General features: G+C 39.9%; 2 protein-coding genes across 12 annotated transcripts in view; one reads left to right on the top strand and one right to left on the bottom strand.

Moving 5' to 3' along the window:
- LOC135164534 (ryanodine receptor) overlaps window positions 1-17514 on the bottom strand; it is a 34468-nt gene that overhangs the window by 16154 nt on the left and 800 nt on the right. For 5 of the 10 annotated variants that reach the window (XM_064124972.1, XM_064124979.1, XM_064124977.1 and 2 more), the window contains exons 2-16: window positions 16802-17417; window positions 8339-8443; window positions 8165-8263; window positions 7326-7340; window positions 6335-6412; window positions 6177-6252; window positions 5877-5989; window positions 5593-5792; window positions 5253-5435; window positions 4908-5079; window positions 4543-4712; window positions 4324-4448; window positions 2341-4152; window positions 2062-2270; window positions 1266-1365 (exon numbers count right to left, since the gene is read on the bottom strand). In XM_064124972.1, the coding sequence (XP_063981042.1) occupies window positions 1266-1365; window positions 2062-2270; window positions 2341-4152; window positions 4324-4448; window positions 4543-4712; window positions 4908-5079; window positions 5253-5435; window positions 5593-5792; window positions 5877-5989; window positions 6177-6252; window positions 6335-6412; window positions 7326-7340; window positions 8165-8263; window positions 8339-8443; window positions 16802-16855 (3511 nt within the window). In that variant the 5' untranslated portion in view covers window positions 16856-17417. Of the gene's footprint in view, window positions 1-1265; window positions 1366-1737; window positions 1838-2061; window positions 2271-2340; window positions 4153-4323; window positions 4449-4542; window positions 4713-4907; window positions 5080-5252; window positions 5436-5592; window positions 5793-5876; window positions 5990-6176; window positions 6253-6334; window positions 6413-7325; window positions 7341-8164; window positions 8264-8338; window positions 8444-16801; window positions 17418-17514 lie in introns of all 10 variants that reach the window. The other 5 variants (XM_064124973.1, XM_064124975.1, XM_064124982.1 and 2 more) reach the window with 3 other exon arrangements.
- On the top strand, window positions 10463-16283 carry LOC135164190 (protamine-like). Of its 2 annotated transcripts, none has more exons than XM_064124294.1 (3): window positions 10463-10660; window positions 14056-14440; window positions 14787-16283. In XM_064124294.1, the coding sequence occupies exons 1-2, from the start codon at window positions 10542-10544 to the stop codon at window positions 14438-14440; spliced, it is 504 nt and encodes a 167-aa protein (XP_063980364.1). In that variant the 5' UTR covers window positions 10463-10541; the 3' UTR covers window positions 14787-16283. The 2 variants fall into 2 exon arrangements, with proteins under 2 accessions (XP_063980364.1, XP_063980366.1); XM_064124296.1 differs by lacking the exon at window positions 10463-10660 and adding an exon at window positions 11970-12095.

The following is a 17514-nucleotide window of genomic DNA, read 5'->3' as shown; positions in this document are numbered from 1 at the left end:
AAAATAGCGTAATAAAAAGAGCAAAGATGGGAATAATGTGGCCCAGATACTACGTCTCATAAAGTTCCAAGTGGTGGTTAAAACGAAATTGCCAATAGCGGAGAAAATATAAATCATGCAATGGAATATGAGCTCGTTGATTATTATGATCAGTGTTTCTTGCTTCTTTGGTATTATTACTGCCGTGATATTACATGAAACATTAATCATCATTCTTCTGTGGTTAGTTATAATGGATGATGAATTAATTTCTCGTGTTTTATTGGTATTATAAGATGGAGTAGAATACTGGATATCAGATGTACAGCTGTTTCTGCTCGATAAATGATAATGGACTTATGGAGAATTTAGTCTTGTGGTGCTGATTTTAATGATATTCTGCGCGAAAATTGAAGCAACATCGTGGATAGTAGTTTGAGTTATGTTTATCGCAGCAATCAAATCGATGATTTTGTCGACGTGAAGAGCGATTCACGTTTTAGAAGTTCTGAAAGCCCTCCTAATGCAAGTGGTAGTGAAGTGTCCGAAAAATAACCGAAAGATTCATTACATTTGCTATTCAATAACTTCCTGAAATATTTAACTAAGGTGCTGACGTCACCCTGAATAAGAGCTCCTGATTTATCACTCACTGGGTGGAAGCTTTTAGTATTTTGAGTCTTTTTCCATTTCCTGAGACGAGAGAAACGATTGCCTGACTTAAAGAATTGTCATTTCATCGTGAACATGTAGAATATTAGTCTTCACGCCCTAAACATTTCACGTACTTTATTTGGACCATTACACGAAAAAAAATACCAGAAAAATCACTGCGCTAGTGAGTTGGAATTAATTTATTTTTGTGGACTCAAAAAAATTCACTTGCGAGTATCCAGTTCAGAAAAATTAAATCAAGGATTTTTTCTCCTGTAATTTACGGATAAAATTGTAGATTTCCTATAAAAGCATGCAGACTGTGTTATATGTTAGTAGTATTGGTGTATTTACAAGGTTTCCCATTGATAACGAGAAGAAAATCACTGTAGAGAAATTTGGAAATTCAATTAATTGAATCAGAGAAGAATGATAATTTTGTCAAATCTAAAGAGAAATGTTTAAGCCAATGAAAGGAAACTAAAATACTAATTCTAAACCAAGAAAATAAACTCAGCCGATATCCAGTAATCTATCTCTACACTCAGATTATAAATACAGCTTCAATAAATATAATTTATTTATATTTTTTAATTGGCAGCCGAAGCGTTCGTTTAAAGATTCCGTCTTACTAATTGTTCGGTCAATAAGATCCAGGAATACACCGACAACGTCTCCAACCTGCCATTGCTTGCCGAACGTTTCGGCGTTGCCCGAGTATACTTTTTCCTCCTTTAAAAATAAAAATTTCAAAGCAATTTCAAAACCACTGATGCAACAATTGCCTCGATCATATCTCTGACGATCATGATTTATTGATTCACTTTGTAATGAGGCAGTGACTGAATCATCGGTATTTATCAACTGTTCATTTATCTATTGACTCGGAATAACAGTTCGTTTCACTGGGGTGGGATAAACTAGGATGCAAAAACCAAATCAACATGTAATGTAAACATAGAGCGAGACAAAGACATAGTAGTGACTGGTGAACATAAAGTAAATCACTCAAAGAAGAATTAAAACTCATTATTGGTTTTTTGCTTCTTCCAGAGAAAATTAAAGTGGAAACTCGTCTATTGGACATTTTTAGTGGACTCTTACTGATTGTTCCATCCGTGACGTCAATGAAACAGCCAACTACGTCACCCACTTGATATCTGTGACCAAAAGACTCGCAGACACCTCCGTGTACTTTGGTCACCTGATATTTCACGTTGTAATTAAGCAAAGTATTGATTAACAGTTTCGAACAATCAATTATTCTAAATTTACGTAATTCACATGTATCCTATAAACCGGCGAATCTATCTTATCTCTTAACATTAGACAAATCACTAATACATATGGTGATGCAATGGAATGGTGAATATAGTGAATGATTGATAATGAATTCAGACAACTTTGGAGTATTAGTTCGGTACATACGTTGTATCCGTCAAAGGCCCAGGTGTTCTCGTCATTTCCTATCATGTTGCCAGGGGCACAGTCAGATTTTGCCCAGCCCACTCGCATTGGCCCGGCTGTTAACACTTCAAATTCAAAGTACCATTTACCAGTGCTCACTGCGTAGTGTTTCTCCACTCTGTACGTTCGAAAGTATTGCTGTCGTAGTTTGCTCGCTTCTAGGAGTTGAGCTGATTGAAAAAGCACAAATGCATTAGTAGTTCAATCGGTTTCCTGGACTTTTCTGTCAAATAACTTTACCTTCATGCTGATCACCAGTGGGGGGATCGAGAATATACCCATTAACCAGCAGAGTCTTAACAGTTTCGCTGGCAGTATCTCTGTTGGCCTTCTTAATAGCGTCATCAACTTTAGCATAAGGCACCAAGTGTGGGCTCCTCCTCATATCGGAATCCTCATTCAGCCCATACGTCCATCCCTGACTAATTCTCTCTTTTGCCCACAAATTATGAGTATTCTCAGCCAACTGATCAACCAGCTCCTCCATCTTCGGCGTCAGTGTCACGTCGCTGAGGTCAAGAGGCACCGGCTTGTACCCATTACTCTGTAGAAACGGTTCATTGGGAAGTCTCAGGTTTCGTATCCTCGAGCGCGGTGGTTCCTTAGAAATGTGATATCCAAAGGCAACGATTGTCTTCAGTGTTTGGACCGCCAGCTGCGTATCGTAACGTTTCTCAGCAAGGGGAAGGTGTTCGAATTTTACTATGCAGGGATGGATCCTTCTGAGATCATCGCGCTGCTCCCCAAAGACCCAACCAGCCTCGATCTTATTCATGGCCCACATTTCATGAATGTTCTCTGCCAATTTGTCCCTGATATCTTCAACAGCCGAAGGAAGATTGCTCATGGTGGTGTCAATGGGGTCCGGTACGAAGGCAGTATCGTCTTCAATGAGCCAGGGCCCAGCCAGAATGACTTTATTCATATTTCCGAAATAGAAACAAGGATCAAGGGACAATATTTGTTGGGGCAGAAGACTCTCAACCAGCGGTGAGAATTCCTCTGGCGGCTGAGACTTGAGTTTTCCGTGATCTCCCCCGAGTAGAAATCTACAGGACAGCTTCGATGAACAACTAATAACTGGGAAAAACATCCCATCTAAATTGAAATTCCGAAATGAACCGGAAATAGGGACTCCATTGAAGGCAAATGTAATGACAGGAACAGTGAGGTCCAGTGCACAACCAATGACATCACCCTTTCGAATGTAGGGAGCAGTGGCATTCTGCATGACTGCAGTTTTTCTGCCACCAGTCCACAGAAATGCACCATCAAACCCGAATGAGTATAAATCATCCCCCACCCCATTGCCGCCCCACTTCTCACCACCCCCAGGATAGGGTACATAGCCTGTTGTATTCGCCCAACCGATTCTCAAATGTGGCATCATGTGGCTTGTTTGTTCAATATGATCAACCGTCACCTCGAAGTACCACTTCTGGTAAACAGCTGATCCTTCAACTCGACCGACAAAAATATTGGGTCTGATGCTGGCCACGTGGTCGACCAATTGTGTTTGCAGGAGGAGATTCTTACCAGGTAAGAGGAAATCACAAATGTTGTTCTGGGAGGATCTGACAGCCACACCATTACCCACACACAGAGAGCACAGTACGTCAAGGACTTTGGGGTCCCTGCCGTGTTTCTCCAAGAGTGATATGATTACTTTGATGTGCTCGTCTCTCATCATGTTCAACGCCTCTGGCGAGTCAATGAGGACACAGTGGAGCACATCAAGCATTCCTGTGCCCTCACTGGACGCCTGAGAGCCGAGCCTACTAAAGAGCCAATTCAATCTGTTGCTGTTGGCAAATTGAGCGCAATTGGTGTGATTGCCTTTGATTATTGCTGCTAGGAGTTGATACAAGTAGCCGGATATTTGATCCCATGCTTGACCACTCTCGTCACCCGAGAGGGCCACCAAAAAACCCTGGGATGTGATAACGTTTATTTTATCGATTGCTTCGAGGATTAAATTCAGAATGCCCTCCTCCTGAAATAGATCCTGTCGGTTGCGAAGGGCTCGGAAACGGTTTTGCTTCTCCTCGTGTTCTATAAATGGAAGTTGAGGGGGTTTAAATGATAAGCCAGGTAGTGTTGGCAACGGATTATGTGGAGAAGTGGTAAAGAAAAGGATGTAGGTCACTATTAATTTTCGGGTTAATTTTACGAAGTTCGTTTCTGGCTTTTCACAGCACCTTCGCTGGAAAAAACATTCCTTACCCATGTCGTCCTCCGGTTGGGCAAAGTAGTTGATCAAGTCTTCCAGACACATCACCATTTCGTTCAAATTAACGTTTTGGAAAAACATGGAAGCCCTCCGATCGATCTGTAGGTTTTCTAGGCCTCTAAAAATAGGCCATAAATTATAAAATTTTTTTTCTGGTACCAATTTTTCCAGGGAGAATCAATTTTTCAATAGACATTAGGGAATTGACTCACGTGATGAATTGAGTGAATAAACTACTGCACTTCCGGATAACTCGCGCAGTCCTTGACTCTTCTTCCTGTGACCTTGAGAAATCAAGACCGTCATCCATCTTTCCTTCTTCGTGAAGTACCGCTTGCTTCTCCTCCACTTTACCCACTCCCTTTTTCTTCGTTTCGTATGACTGATTACATCATAAAACGATCTGATTATTGTTTTGGAATTGTTTCCGGTCATAAATTTTCAAGTATTTTTATGGATCAAAAATATCGATACTATTCACAAGAACTGATATTCACGTACAACGAATAATATTATCATAAACAAACATAAACAAAAAATAAAAAATAGATAAATAACTACACAAAACAATGATTACCTTGTAGGAGACCCAAAGACACGTTGTAGAATGCTGCATGATAACAGTTGAGTCTCCATACTTTATAATCGGCAGGCCAATGACTTCAAGATCCTTATCCTCGAGTATAATCTTCTGGTCGTCTTTTTCCTGACGCAGCCAGAAAGTCGAAGTCTCGATCGTAGCGTCGTTTCTATACAAATAGATCACGAGCATTAAAATGAAAAATACAAATTGGTTGGAAAATATTTTATACTTAAGCTGATGATATCCCGATAAACGATTATCGACACGCTACCAGCGAGATCAGGTAATTGGGTGTCCTAAAAAATACGAACTCTGAACTTATCCAAATATGTGACTCACCTATCGACCAGATAGAGCTCGTTATTTTCTTTGACGCCGAGATATCGTCCAGTTGTCAAATGTCGTATTCTCATCGGGTGCAGCCAATTTATAAAACCACCGGCCCATTTTGTTCGCGCTAATTCGAGCCTCCACAGAGATCTTGCTTGGCTCATAACACTACCACCTTCGTAGATGACAATACTAGAAAAATTCAAGAGTTCAATTTTTTTCCCTTCACTTTGGGCTATCAAAAAATCTAAAATGTGACATTTCAGCAAAGACTTTATCTCCATTCAACGTAGTTCAAGACTGATTTCAGTTAACGGTAGAATTACTATGAGACTCTCAAAGCTCTTACTTTTGACTTGGCGCAGGAGACCAGCTCGACGGTATAGTCAGACACTCATCGCCCCCATGAAAGAACCTCAACACATCCCCACCGAATACATATCCAACGTATTTCATCTTACTTATTCCAGTTCCATAGGGTTGTACAGACCAGTGTGTAACGTGGAACGATGCATTCACCACAGACAGATCATCCTCCTTGGTTGTGTGCTATTCAACACAAAGACAACAACCATGAATGCAGAAACTTCATGTAAAGTTGAAATTCGTTCAATGTGGGTCGAAACTCTTTACCAAGTATCGCTCAGTGGCAACGGATACGAGAATAAGGTCATCACCGACACGAACTTTTTCACCCTCAGACCTCTGTTTCGATGCCGGATGCACAGTCCACCAACAAGCCTCACCTGATGAGAATGAGTTATCAATTTAAATGGGGAGCACGGAACTTCAGCATATGAAGAATTGCCAAATCAATGGGATCAATCACGGATGGGGACCAACGATGAGACGGAATGGATATTCTTTGTCCAATGTTTACATTAAAAAATAATTAGAGGATATTTTTCGTGCCCTAATTATCATTCTACTCACCGTGTGAGTGCTCTTGAAGACCTACATCAAACGCTAATTTGTCGTTGGATGAACTTGTTGATAGACATGCCAGATACTGTAGTCATATTCAACATTTCAGAAATTATACAATAGAAAACAAACAAATATTACTTCTTTGGAATTACAATCATAATTACCATATCACTATTTTGATGCCTGAGGAGAATAGCATTTCCATATAGTAGAGTTCTGTGTCCTGATCCCGTACCTTTCCCCTAAAATACACAAATTTCCAGTGACCCTAGGATGTTAGTTGTCGTCAGAATACACATATTCATTGATCAACATCCTCACAATAGTGAATTCAGTGGAGTAAATGAGTCCATTCCACTTGAATCAGTTTTTGAAAAATATTTCGCAATTTCAGTAAGATATCCTCAGAATTTCTACAGAGACATTGTCTCTAGACATCGGTCTGTATCACTTACGTGTGAACGTATTGGTCAAAAACTAATTGTTTCGATTGTGGGCTCACGTCCTCGAACTATCCCACTTCTGAATGATGTTACACAGAGGAAGAAAAAATTTTCAGAGAAGTGTCTCTTGTCTCCAAACATTAATTAGCCAGCGATATTTCTACTTTTTATGAATACAGAATTAATCAATGAAGGCCAAAACTTGCGATTAAAAAAATATTTAAAAAAAAATCATGCAAGTTCTGTATTCCCATTGTCCTTCGTTTTTAAAAAAATACAGAATCTCTCGGTATCATTTTTTTAGTGTTAAATATTTTGTTCTTGAAACATTTTAGACAGAATGTTCCTCGAGTAAAGTAACAATATGCTTCCCAAAATATTTTCTTCTCAGTTAGAAAATCACCATGATCTATAATTCAGTTCAGGTAACAGCAAAATATAATACGTCAATGAATACGTGAAAGAGCTTCAAATATAATAGTACTTCATTACACGAGTTCTCTCCAACAGTGAGAAATTAATTAATTTAATCATTTGTGTGCACTATATCTACAAAGGGCATGCAGCTATTGAGGAGTAACGTGGGAATATATTTGTCCAACTTGCATGAATAATGAAACAAAAGTAAGCCTCAGGACACAGAGAAAAACATTACCGCTACGTTTTATTAATTAAGGAAATTCATAACCCATGCTTGAAACGAAGTACTTACTAGGGTATCTTCTTGCTGGAAATGAAAAAAACACAGAACGAGATGAATTACTGACAGATGAAAATATCTTCTATTTTGTAAAGTCATTAAATGAATGATGATTAATGAGGGGAATTCTCTTTTGTAGATTTTTCGTTGATGTTTTTGATGGAGTGATCTATGTAACAATGACTGATGAGGGAGTGTGAACATTTGTGTGCGTCTCATTGACCTATTCAAGGGTGACATTGACACATGCGATATTTTGGAGGGATGGATGCAACACGCGGATGCATTTAGAACTGTCTTGTATTTCGTTCGTCTCCTTTTTATCGCAATTGGACAACATGCATTTTTCAATTGTCTGACTTCTTCTTTCAAATTGTATCGTGCGCGATTCTGTTGATTAAAATTTCATTGATGCAAGTCAATCGTAGATTCTTAATTGTTTAGTAATATTTTTGTCAATTATTAATAGGAGAAATTATTGTAAAAAAAATAGGGAAATAGTCTCCGCACTCTATTGACTTTTCATATTAATTCTGGATTGAATACATTTTTTGTAGCTTTTCATCGCACTCTACAAAAGAGCTCTTAAAAAGTGGAGAATGGCCAGAATTAACTTCACTCAGATTCTATCACTTCAATACAGAATTAGCTATGTATAGAGTCAATGCAACAATGATGAATTTTTTAACTGTACAATTCAGTGAAAAATGGCCACATCTCGAAGCCTCATATACAGACTGCGTACACAGAAAAATTAAAAAAATCTACTCATTTGTAACAATTTTTTATTCACGTTTTTGGGAGAAATATAGTGCAATTAGGGGGCTAGGTAGATTTTTCGTCTACGTTACCGTCTCGGAACCAGCAGCCGTGACCAACTCCTGCAATGCACGCACTGACAGGGCCTGCTCTATCACGAAGACACATTGTGAAAGGTCGGGAGGTATATTCTGAAAATTCCAAAGGGATATATTTATTTTTGGAATAGAGAAATGGACTCTCCTTAATGGAAGTCACTAGGCTACCTTGTCGGCTATGTTCTCCAGGAAACAGTGGCGATTGCCAAACCCTTCGGCAGCGAGGCATACTCTTTCACCTGTGGCCGTACAGGATAAGCATACCATATCTTCCTGCAAAGGAAAGTAGTAAAATTGATGAGGAAACATTGATAGAAGATAAGGGAAATTTCCTGTGCAATTTCCGGGCGATTTGCCCGGAGAGGATCATTAAATTCACCTAGTGGGGACAATAACGTACACTTTGTCAACCGTTTTTACATCAACTTTTCTCGATAATTAGAAAATTGAGTGAAGAGACGCGCAGAAAAAATATTATATTACATTTTCATAAAACGAGTTATTATGGTGGTTTAATTATATCCTTTGTCATGATAAGGGAAAAATGAGGGAGATATTTCATAGTGGCGGGAGTGGCTCTGGGCTTAGAGCACAGGGGTTGGCACGCGAAGGACGTGGCTTTAATCTTCCCCATGGAGGCCGAATTTTATAACACTAATTCTCACGGTTCTATTGTCCACCCGAGTGTCTCTCAAGGGACGGCCGATACACTTGCTCAGGCTTTTCCCTCAATTGTGCTTTTCCCTCGAGCTTTACCGAGTGTACGAGTTTGAAATTTCAAAATCCCTCACATTTTTCTAGCGAATTCGTTAAGCACTAATATAATTTTTTTACGGACATCTAACAAAGATTTTTAGTCAATGAGTTTCGTGCTAAATTTTACCGGAATGAGTCATCACTATCTTCTAATGACGCTCCTCCCCCGAAAGCGTAGCAATGATAGGGTAGATCCGTTCGCTAGAGCTAAAATTTCATTTACGAAATCACAGAAAGACGATCCAAACCTAAATACATGTCAACCGTTCATTCTCAGGGCAGTCGTACGTGCCAAAACAAATTTGGCTGAGCTCAAGAATTCATCGACGAGGCGTTGGATCCCCGATGTTTCCCCGGGATTCTAATGGAATATCTCGACAATACAATTGTCACACCCTTTGGCATTCAAGTTTCTCATATTTGCGGGTTTATCAAGAATATTACCGGGAAATTATGTGGTTCAGAATCATTTATCATCGCCACAGGGTGGTCGATAGCATTGCACCGCGTGAGGGATAATAGCCGACTATAATTTTATGCAAGACATAAATAATTCACTGTTAAAAGGATGAATTAACATAACCGAGGTTAAATTCCAGTAACACGCGAGTATATCTTGACACGTAAACTCTTTCAGGACATTTCCCTATGACACTCTGCATTTTTGTCGAACAAATACCTCGCGAAAAAATAAAATTGATAGCGAGGGTTCGATTGCATTAAATTTGGAGACATTCAGAACGACCTCAGTCACGCGAACTGGCAATTGACGAAACGCCCGTAATATCTATTCATAAATTGTTAAGGGCCCACTGTCGATATTGAACGTCATAGAGAAAACAAAATTGATAGTTGAAGACTCAAATACAAAATGAAAATTGCATAACCTGTTTAGCCGCCAAAGCTACGATTTGCACGAAAGTCTAAATCAAATCATAATAGTAGTGATAAATTTCAAGACTGAAGTCCAGAAATTTCAAAATTCTATTTAAATTCCTCTGACAGTTATATCAACCCAATAAACATCAAGAAATCGAAAGTACGGAAATGCAACTTTAGACGAATGGTAAAATCGATTGCAAAAGGAAGGTTCATTATACCCCACGAAAAATATTGAATTCTCTCGAAGCGTTTCCTCTATGAAATGAAGTTTCTTCAAACTTAATCTCGATAAAGTTTATAGGTCAGGTCCTATCTGTACAGGATAGCCAGAAACTTTAGAACGAAATTCTAAGAGACGAAATTGAGAGCCGACTGACTCCCGTCGACTCTTGATTCTGTTGATTGCTGAGAGGATATTAATTAATTACATCAGATTAAAGGGAAAATATCCTGTTACCGCACGAAACCGATCTATTTATTTTGTTTTTACAAAGACTTTGTTGCACTTTCCAATATGACCATGCAATTGGCCATCGCCCAAGGACCTTCAGCCAAGTGTTTCCATTTTATGTACTTCAGAATTAATGATCGCGGAAAAGAAAAACTGTTTTTGTGTTGCTTTTGTCGAGTGCTGAGTGATAACTGAGACAATATAAAGACAATTCTTACAACCTTGAAGGTTGGGGTAAGATAGTACACTACAGAGCCCTGACATGGTGACTGGAGTAAGAAAATGTCACGAGTGATTGTCTATCGAACCTGTAACACTCCAATTACAAAGACGAGGAGAGAAATTGGGAGTGTCCAGACCATTTTTATTAAATTTATCTTCAGGTGTAATTCTTGCTTCAGGTAAAAATCTTGAAATGTTAGAACTTTGTGACATATCTAGCTCCCTCTGCGGATATAAAAACCCGATTCACATCTAAAAATTAAAATTCCCACAAAAACTACTCCGTAATAAAGACACAGCTCCGTGAAGTTTAATCCATCAAAAAAAAAATTTTTACAATGACTCGAGAGTGCTGCGCATCTCAAATTTAATCCATCCAAACAATGGCTTGGATGATTAACGATGAGACGGACGAAAGTAAACTTTTAATAAATCCAGAACATGTGGAGGCAACGGGAGGCAGTGGAGCGAGGCGTTGAATAATTGAATGAATGGAGAAACTCTCGAGTGTGTGGTAGTGTGAGAGGATGAATCATGGACCCAATGCATACAGCCGGAAGACCCGGAAACGGCGCGCGCAACATCAACTTCCGGTGTAAACCAGAGACCTAGGTCAAGGACGATTACACACTCGGGACTAGATATTTCTGCGGTCTCCTAAAATACGGAGCTTATCCCTGCTCTCTTGTGCCTAGGGCTTCAGGGAGAGATGGATGTCCTTCCAGTAGTCCAGTGGTCGTGTGGTCATCCATCGTCATGGGCAAGCGAGGGCAGGAGTTATTTACGTTCAGAGGGTTAGTCGTTCGGGTTTGGGTTAACTACGGAATCGTCGGAATGTGTTGACCCGAATCGTCATCCGCATAGAGATTACAATGTGAATTAGTAAACTTTCGATAATCGCCGAGCCCCCGGGCATTGAAAATAAATCTATCGACAGTTTCCTTTTCATAATATCTTCACCCGCAACGATAAGCCCGAATGTCCCTCGAATTCTGTCTATCAGCATTTTTGTTTTCATCCGGGAAACTGAACTACAGGGAAACGTTCACGGGTTTCTGGAGCATCAAACCCTTCTATCGATTTGGCCATAAATGGTTTCTATTTGCTAAGGTTGAGTCAAGGTTTTACCGAAGGACATTTCCTCGAGTTTTTCTCCTGTCGTTCGACAAGTTCTTTGGGGACATCCGAGTCAGGCAATTACTGGAGGATAATTGATTTTCGGGAAATTACATTTTCCCGCTACTTCAACATAATGAATGTCAAATTCTGCTTGATTGGAATTCACCAATGACACTTGAACGCAAAGGAGAATAATCGATTAAAACCACATCCACGTTTAGAGGGAATGTCGATTCGCTCAGGAAAGTGGTTCATTTCCACTGGATATACTTTACTAGAATCAAGTAAATGGATTTATTTTGATAGGTTCATTACCGATTGTAAAAAGTGCAAAGCTTCACTTGTTTAAAAATGCATCGATTGAAAGCAGAGTTCATGGTTTTCGGTTTTAACCGTAAATTTTCAAGTGCAAACGATCATTTTTCGAATATCCTATCGTGCAAATTTACCAGTGGCAGTAATGGACGATTACGAGAGTAATGGACGAGATTACAGGCAAGTAGTTCAAGGAATTAACATTAACGTCGAAAATCGAATGTCAATCCAAGGTTAATTCATTTCCGGAGAAGTGAGTTAACCTCCAGGAACTGATGGATTTTCACCCATTTAAATTCTCCTGTCTCTCCCCAAACCCCCCGCACCTACATTACCACCGCCTCTGCTTCAACTTCATCGACGAAGGTGGAATATTAGCGATGAGATATTCGAATTTCCGGAGGAAATTATCCGCCGGAGTTGTTTGATGATTTTTTTTAGACACGCAATAAAAAAATGGGCGGTACCATTTCTGGTGTGAGGAGGTAATTTTTTACACATCGCGAGTATATTTCGTAATTTATTCTCTGAAATACCGGGACACTGGCTATTTTTCCTGTACACGCTGTGCTTCAATCCAGAAGGAATTAATTGCATACACTCCGACTGAAAAATTATGTGATTTATTACTGCGCCGTTTGGCGTGGACTCAGTTAACATTCACTCTGGATTTATTCTATGGTGCACACAAGGAACAGTTGATGAAGAATTACCCTAAAAATCGCGGAAAATTTTACTGTGTGCAATGTAATTGAGAAGTGAAATGGATTTTAAAGTAGATCTACCCGTCCAACAGGCATTTCAGTCATCTCAAATTCCCGATGCTCCCTTTCCGGTGAATGAATTTTTTTCCATCGAGGAAAGTGTTTTACCGAACCCGTCGATTTGCTAATTTAATCAATGAATTTCGTATGACGGTGTATAAAAATGCACGTACATTATTCGTCCTCTCGTTTCATTTTTCGTTGCCGTGGACGTTCGGTTGCCGGAGTGAGGGCAGCCAATCGGAAAATCTCGAGTCAACGGAAGCATCTCTCTGTTGCTATATCGATCAGAGCGCTCGAGTAGACAGTTTGAATCGTGTTTCGAATTTCCGAGTATCTTTCGAGTACCGTGAGAAATACGAAAATGTTTCAAATGATCCAATGCAACGATAAAGTGGATTGCACTTGAAATTCAATTCCGAAATTCAAGCCAATTGTTACGATTAATTGAATAGGGTACGAGATGGTAGGGAGAGGTGCGGTAAAACGAGTGTAATGGTTGATTATGTCAGGGCTTTGACCCTCTGGGCGTCTGATCACCATCAAAAACTGAACACGATCATCAGTCCTACGATTTTACCCCACCCGCTCCGACAAAAAAAAGTTATTGCGAAAATGAGAAATTCGAGAGTGCAAACTAGTAATTAAGTTCGTTGGAACAGCAGTTGATCCGAGCATTGATCCGATTGTATTCAAAATACCCGCGAAGGTCAAGCCAAAAGAGCATTCCAATAGAATCGATCAATCAACTGTTGTACAGCTTGCAGCAATGACAGTCTCCCTGCAGGCTGACTATATAAACTTTTGGAGCTGCGCCAATGCGTCGGATTGATCAAGAGCATATTCCGACCCAGTAGACACTGGGGACAAAAACAAAATCTCTGTGCAGCGAACGAAATAAGTAAATCCGAGTAGAAATAAATTGGCTCTAGTTAAATGAGCAGGAGAGCTTATTAAATATCCGCGTTGTTCCCTGAAAAAAATATATAACCAGCTGAGTCTCATCCTAATTCACGAATTTACCCTGATGATCACCCCACCATGCAGTGATCACGCTCAACGACGCTTTCACTAACTTTCCGACGCAGCTTGAGACAATTCGAATGAAACAACCGTGTGAAAAAAAAATCACGCGCTTTCACGACAGAATTCTATTGAATTTCTAGCGAAATAGGACTGAAATTGCTTGCGGTGGAAGTGCAAATTGTGTTTAAAATAACTTTCCTTATTGGGAAGTTAATTATGCAACTTGGTCGGACGTTTTGCGATTTATTTTTTTTTTTCAGTTCAGTTAATGGAACCTGTTCCGAACACACACTTGTGGAGAGACTATTTCCGTGCAGAACTTCGTATAATTATTTATCTCTAATTTGCAGCGAAAATATTGACGAAGGGCCGGGAAATGCAGAGACAGAATCATTTTTCTCCAGGCGACCGTCAGCCGATACGTGTCTACCGAAGAAGCAGGAGCCTGATAAGAAAGCCGAGCAAAAATCAAAGTCTTGTAACTGTAAACCCATCCAGAAACCCCGAAGAGCGAGAAGAAAAAAGATGCCACGCTCCGTCAATCCCTTTATCATTTATTATCTGACTGAGTATTTCAAAAATCCATCGAAAAAGGTGACCGAGGTAGCTCGGGAGGCCGGCAAGAAATGGTGCAGTATGTCGGCCGCGGAGAAGGCGGATTACATAAAAAGAGCGCGACTAGAGAGTGCAAAAAGACAGAGAAGGAGTGCCAAACGATCCCGTGGATCTTGCTAAGTGAGTGGAAATGAAACTGCTAAACCAGACGGGTTAAGGATCAAATTTTTATTATCACGGCCATTATCTTGGGGGCCATTTTTTTTGTAATTTTCCTCAGGCTCGCAGTTTGCACCGAGAGTGCAGGACACCACAGTAATTTTAATCGGAATTATATTATACAAATTATCTTGTTCCTAAAAAATATTTCCCGGCTGCCAAAAAAAGCCCGTTTACGTTTTCGGAAATTCAAACCGATAAATTATAAACCCCTTTTATGATTCCTCCATTAAACCGCCCCAGTAAACAGATTAAAATCACATTTACTCCTTTGTAAATGTTCTGCTCACGGAAAATCCTATTTCAGATAGGAAACTCTAATGGAGGCACCTGCATAATGTTACGGAAAAATTGGAGCCAACGTTATTACTGCAGGGGAGTTGCGGTGAGTGGCGTTGGTATCATCAGGCTTCACTGATAACACCTGCCTGAGTTTTCTCGCGGTGAGCCAAATTATCGGCTCCACACCCCGGGGGAGTAAACAATGTCAAACATTCACGTGGCTAATGTAGCATGAGTATTGGGATTATAATTAATGATGGAAATTGAATTACGGAATAAATTCGATTGCTGTGCAAACAACAGATGCTATTTGCAGTTTTCATATCAATGGCGGGTGATCACTTCCACTGTTTATTGGGGCTGATTAAATTCATGGAGATGATCGCTTTTCACTGAACATTTTGATGAGCCAATCTGACAGAGGAAGGCCAAACTAATCCTGTTCCAGTTGTATCACATCTGCGTAATTATCGCAATATCTCCTCGCAATAAATTATTTCATGGAACGGCACGAAGAGACATTTTCCCAGCGGATAACATAAAACAGTTGTAAAATAGCAGTAGAAGGAAGAATTAGCTTTAGGCAGTGATCAGCATGATAACATAAATCTCGCGTAATAAAATTGATAATCTCCCTATCGTCAGCGCTGACGCGATGGCATTAATGAGTGGCACTCATCGTATCGTGGGTTATAAAATTCTGAACAATAAAAAAAAACAAATACTGAAGATAGGGATTGTTTTGGGCAGTAACTGGCACATCTGATAGACTGAAAATTGAAAGAAAAAGGGAATATGACTCGCCACGTGTGAAAACATTGATAAAACTCGCTGAAGATTCTCAGTACGTGTTTTCCCGACGTAGCCCAGTCCTTTGTGCTCTATAAAAAGTGATTTATCGGCTCCAGATGACCAACGGCCTGTACCCAATCGACTGCCCTCTCTTCTCTTCCATTAGCTCTATATCTTGACTTAATAAGGTCGATACGTTCGCACCAATACAATCTGGGGTGATGTGTCGATATAGAATGGAACGAGAGGGAGAGTGACGATATTTAATAGTCTGGTCTTTCCAAGAAAAATAAAATTGTTTGAAAATAAAGTCTAAAGGGTTCCCTACGGTTCCATCAGACGCGGATGAAAAACGATTATGAAGGGTGAAAAAGAGCGATGAAACAATAGGGCTGTGATCGCAGTCAATGGTGCGTGTGTACATGCAACCCCTCTCAGAACCTTGGAAAAAATGTGGAATAAATAAATTTAAAAAAACGCAACACCAGCTGCGGTCAGGGTCAACGCTGTGTTGAAGTGCTTCAATTGTAGTGAGTTTTCCCTTGAAGAAGCGAAGGGAGAACAATCGACACGAGCCAAGTGCCCAAATGGCATGAATATATTCTGTATTGTGCCCGCTTTGTAAGAGGATTTTCAAGAAGAGGATTGAATTCACAAGGAGAATCTGTTGTAGTGATTATGCTTTTCCAAAGTGGAAGAACAATTGTAGAAAAAATAAATAAAAAATTACACTGTCCATTCACTTATTTAAATCCATAAAGTCCATTCTGGGGCATTTTTAGTATTTGTCTTTGTGGAAAAATTATCAACTACCGCTACCGCGAAGGACCTATTCTAGTTGGCGCCAAATTCTTGTCAGGTTCTGCAGTAAATCATCGAGATAAATTTTCCAAGTTTCGTCAGCCCATTTTTTTCTTTCAAAAGAATCGGATAAATAAACTAAGAAAACATCCGTCCACGAACTTCTACATAAACTCAATAAAAGAATAAATTCTACAGAGGAATCAGATCCTATTGATGTCCTCTGAAAACTATTTTCTATTGGTAAAAAAACGAGTTGAACGGATGAGGGTTTTGCTCTGGTTTTTCCAATACATGTCCTCTCCGAAGAGCGACGACTCCTTTATTTTATACTAGACTCAGTTGGGGGTTGTTGACTATAGAAAAATTGAAAAATTGGAAAGCAAAAATATGTGAACGTAAAACAATGAATGACTGAAAAATCTAATAAATAAATTTTGAACTCACCGTACGAAGGAATGATACGTCATCCTGTTCGGATCCACCCTCGCTGTCGGCCATCCTCGGACCTCGTGTACCGGATCGTGTGTATCACCGATACACCTGTTTCCGGATGAAACAAATCACTAAAAAATCACTCCCCTGTCACTCACTCGAATTCACAATTGATCAGGAACTCAACAAAACGACGATGAAAATTATTGGGAAAGGAAGGGGAACCAGTCACGTAAACCAGCCTCTTCTTTGCATGTTGATCGTCGTTATCGCGGTACCAGCGCGACAATCACCCGTGGAAGTTCGTGCGCCGACTGGAGACAGCTGTGAATATGTCCCAAGAGTCGAGACAACGAGGGGGTTGTCGTGGCTGGAGTATTGGAATAGGCGAGCAAATCCTCCTATGGAATTCAACAACCCCTCTCTAGCACGTTGCGCAAGCGTCAAACTCTTTGCAGTCTCCGGCCTCTTCTTCTCTTCCGGGTTTTCTCGTTATTCTTTTTGTTATTTATTCGCTGAAGAATGGTATGGGGATGGTATTGTAGTTCCGAGTCTCGACGTAAACCAGTCGGTCTTCACTTCCGTTACGACGACACTGGCGCTCACCGATTTTAGTATCCAATATTTCCTGCTTTTACGCAATGAAACGAAACGTGAAAAACAGAGCTTATGGTTTATACGCAGCTGTGTGCCATCGGTTTTAATTTACGAGAAACCATGGGGGA

Source organism: Diachasmimorpha longicaudata, chromosome 7 (assembly GCF_034640455.1).
Source record: "Diachasmimorpha longicaudata isolate KC_UGA_2023 chromosome 7, iyDiaLong2, whole genome shotgun sequence".
Taxonomy (NCBI): domain Eukaryota; kingdom Metazoa; phylum Arthropoda; class Insecta; order Hymenoptera; family Braconidae; genus Diachasmimorpha; species Diachasmimorpha longicaudata.
Note: the sequence above shows the minus strand (reverse complement) of the source record. Positions and strands in the feature narration are given on the sequence as shown.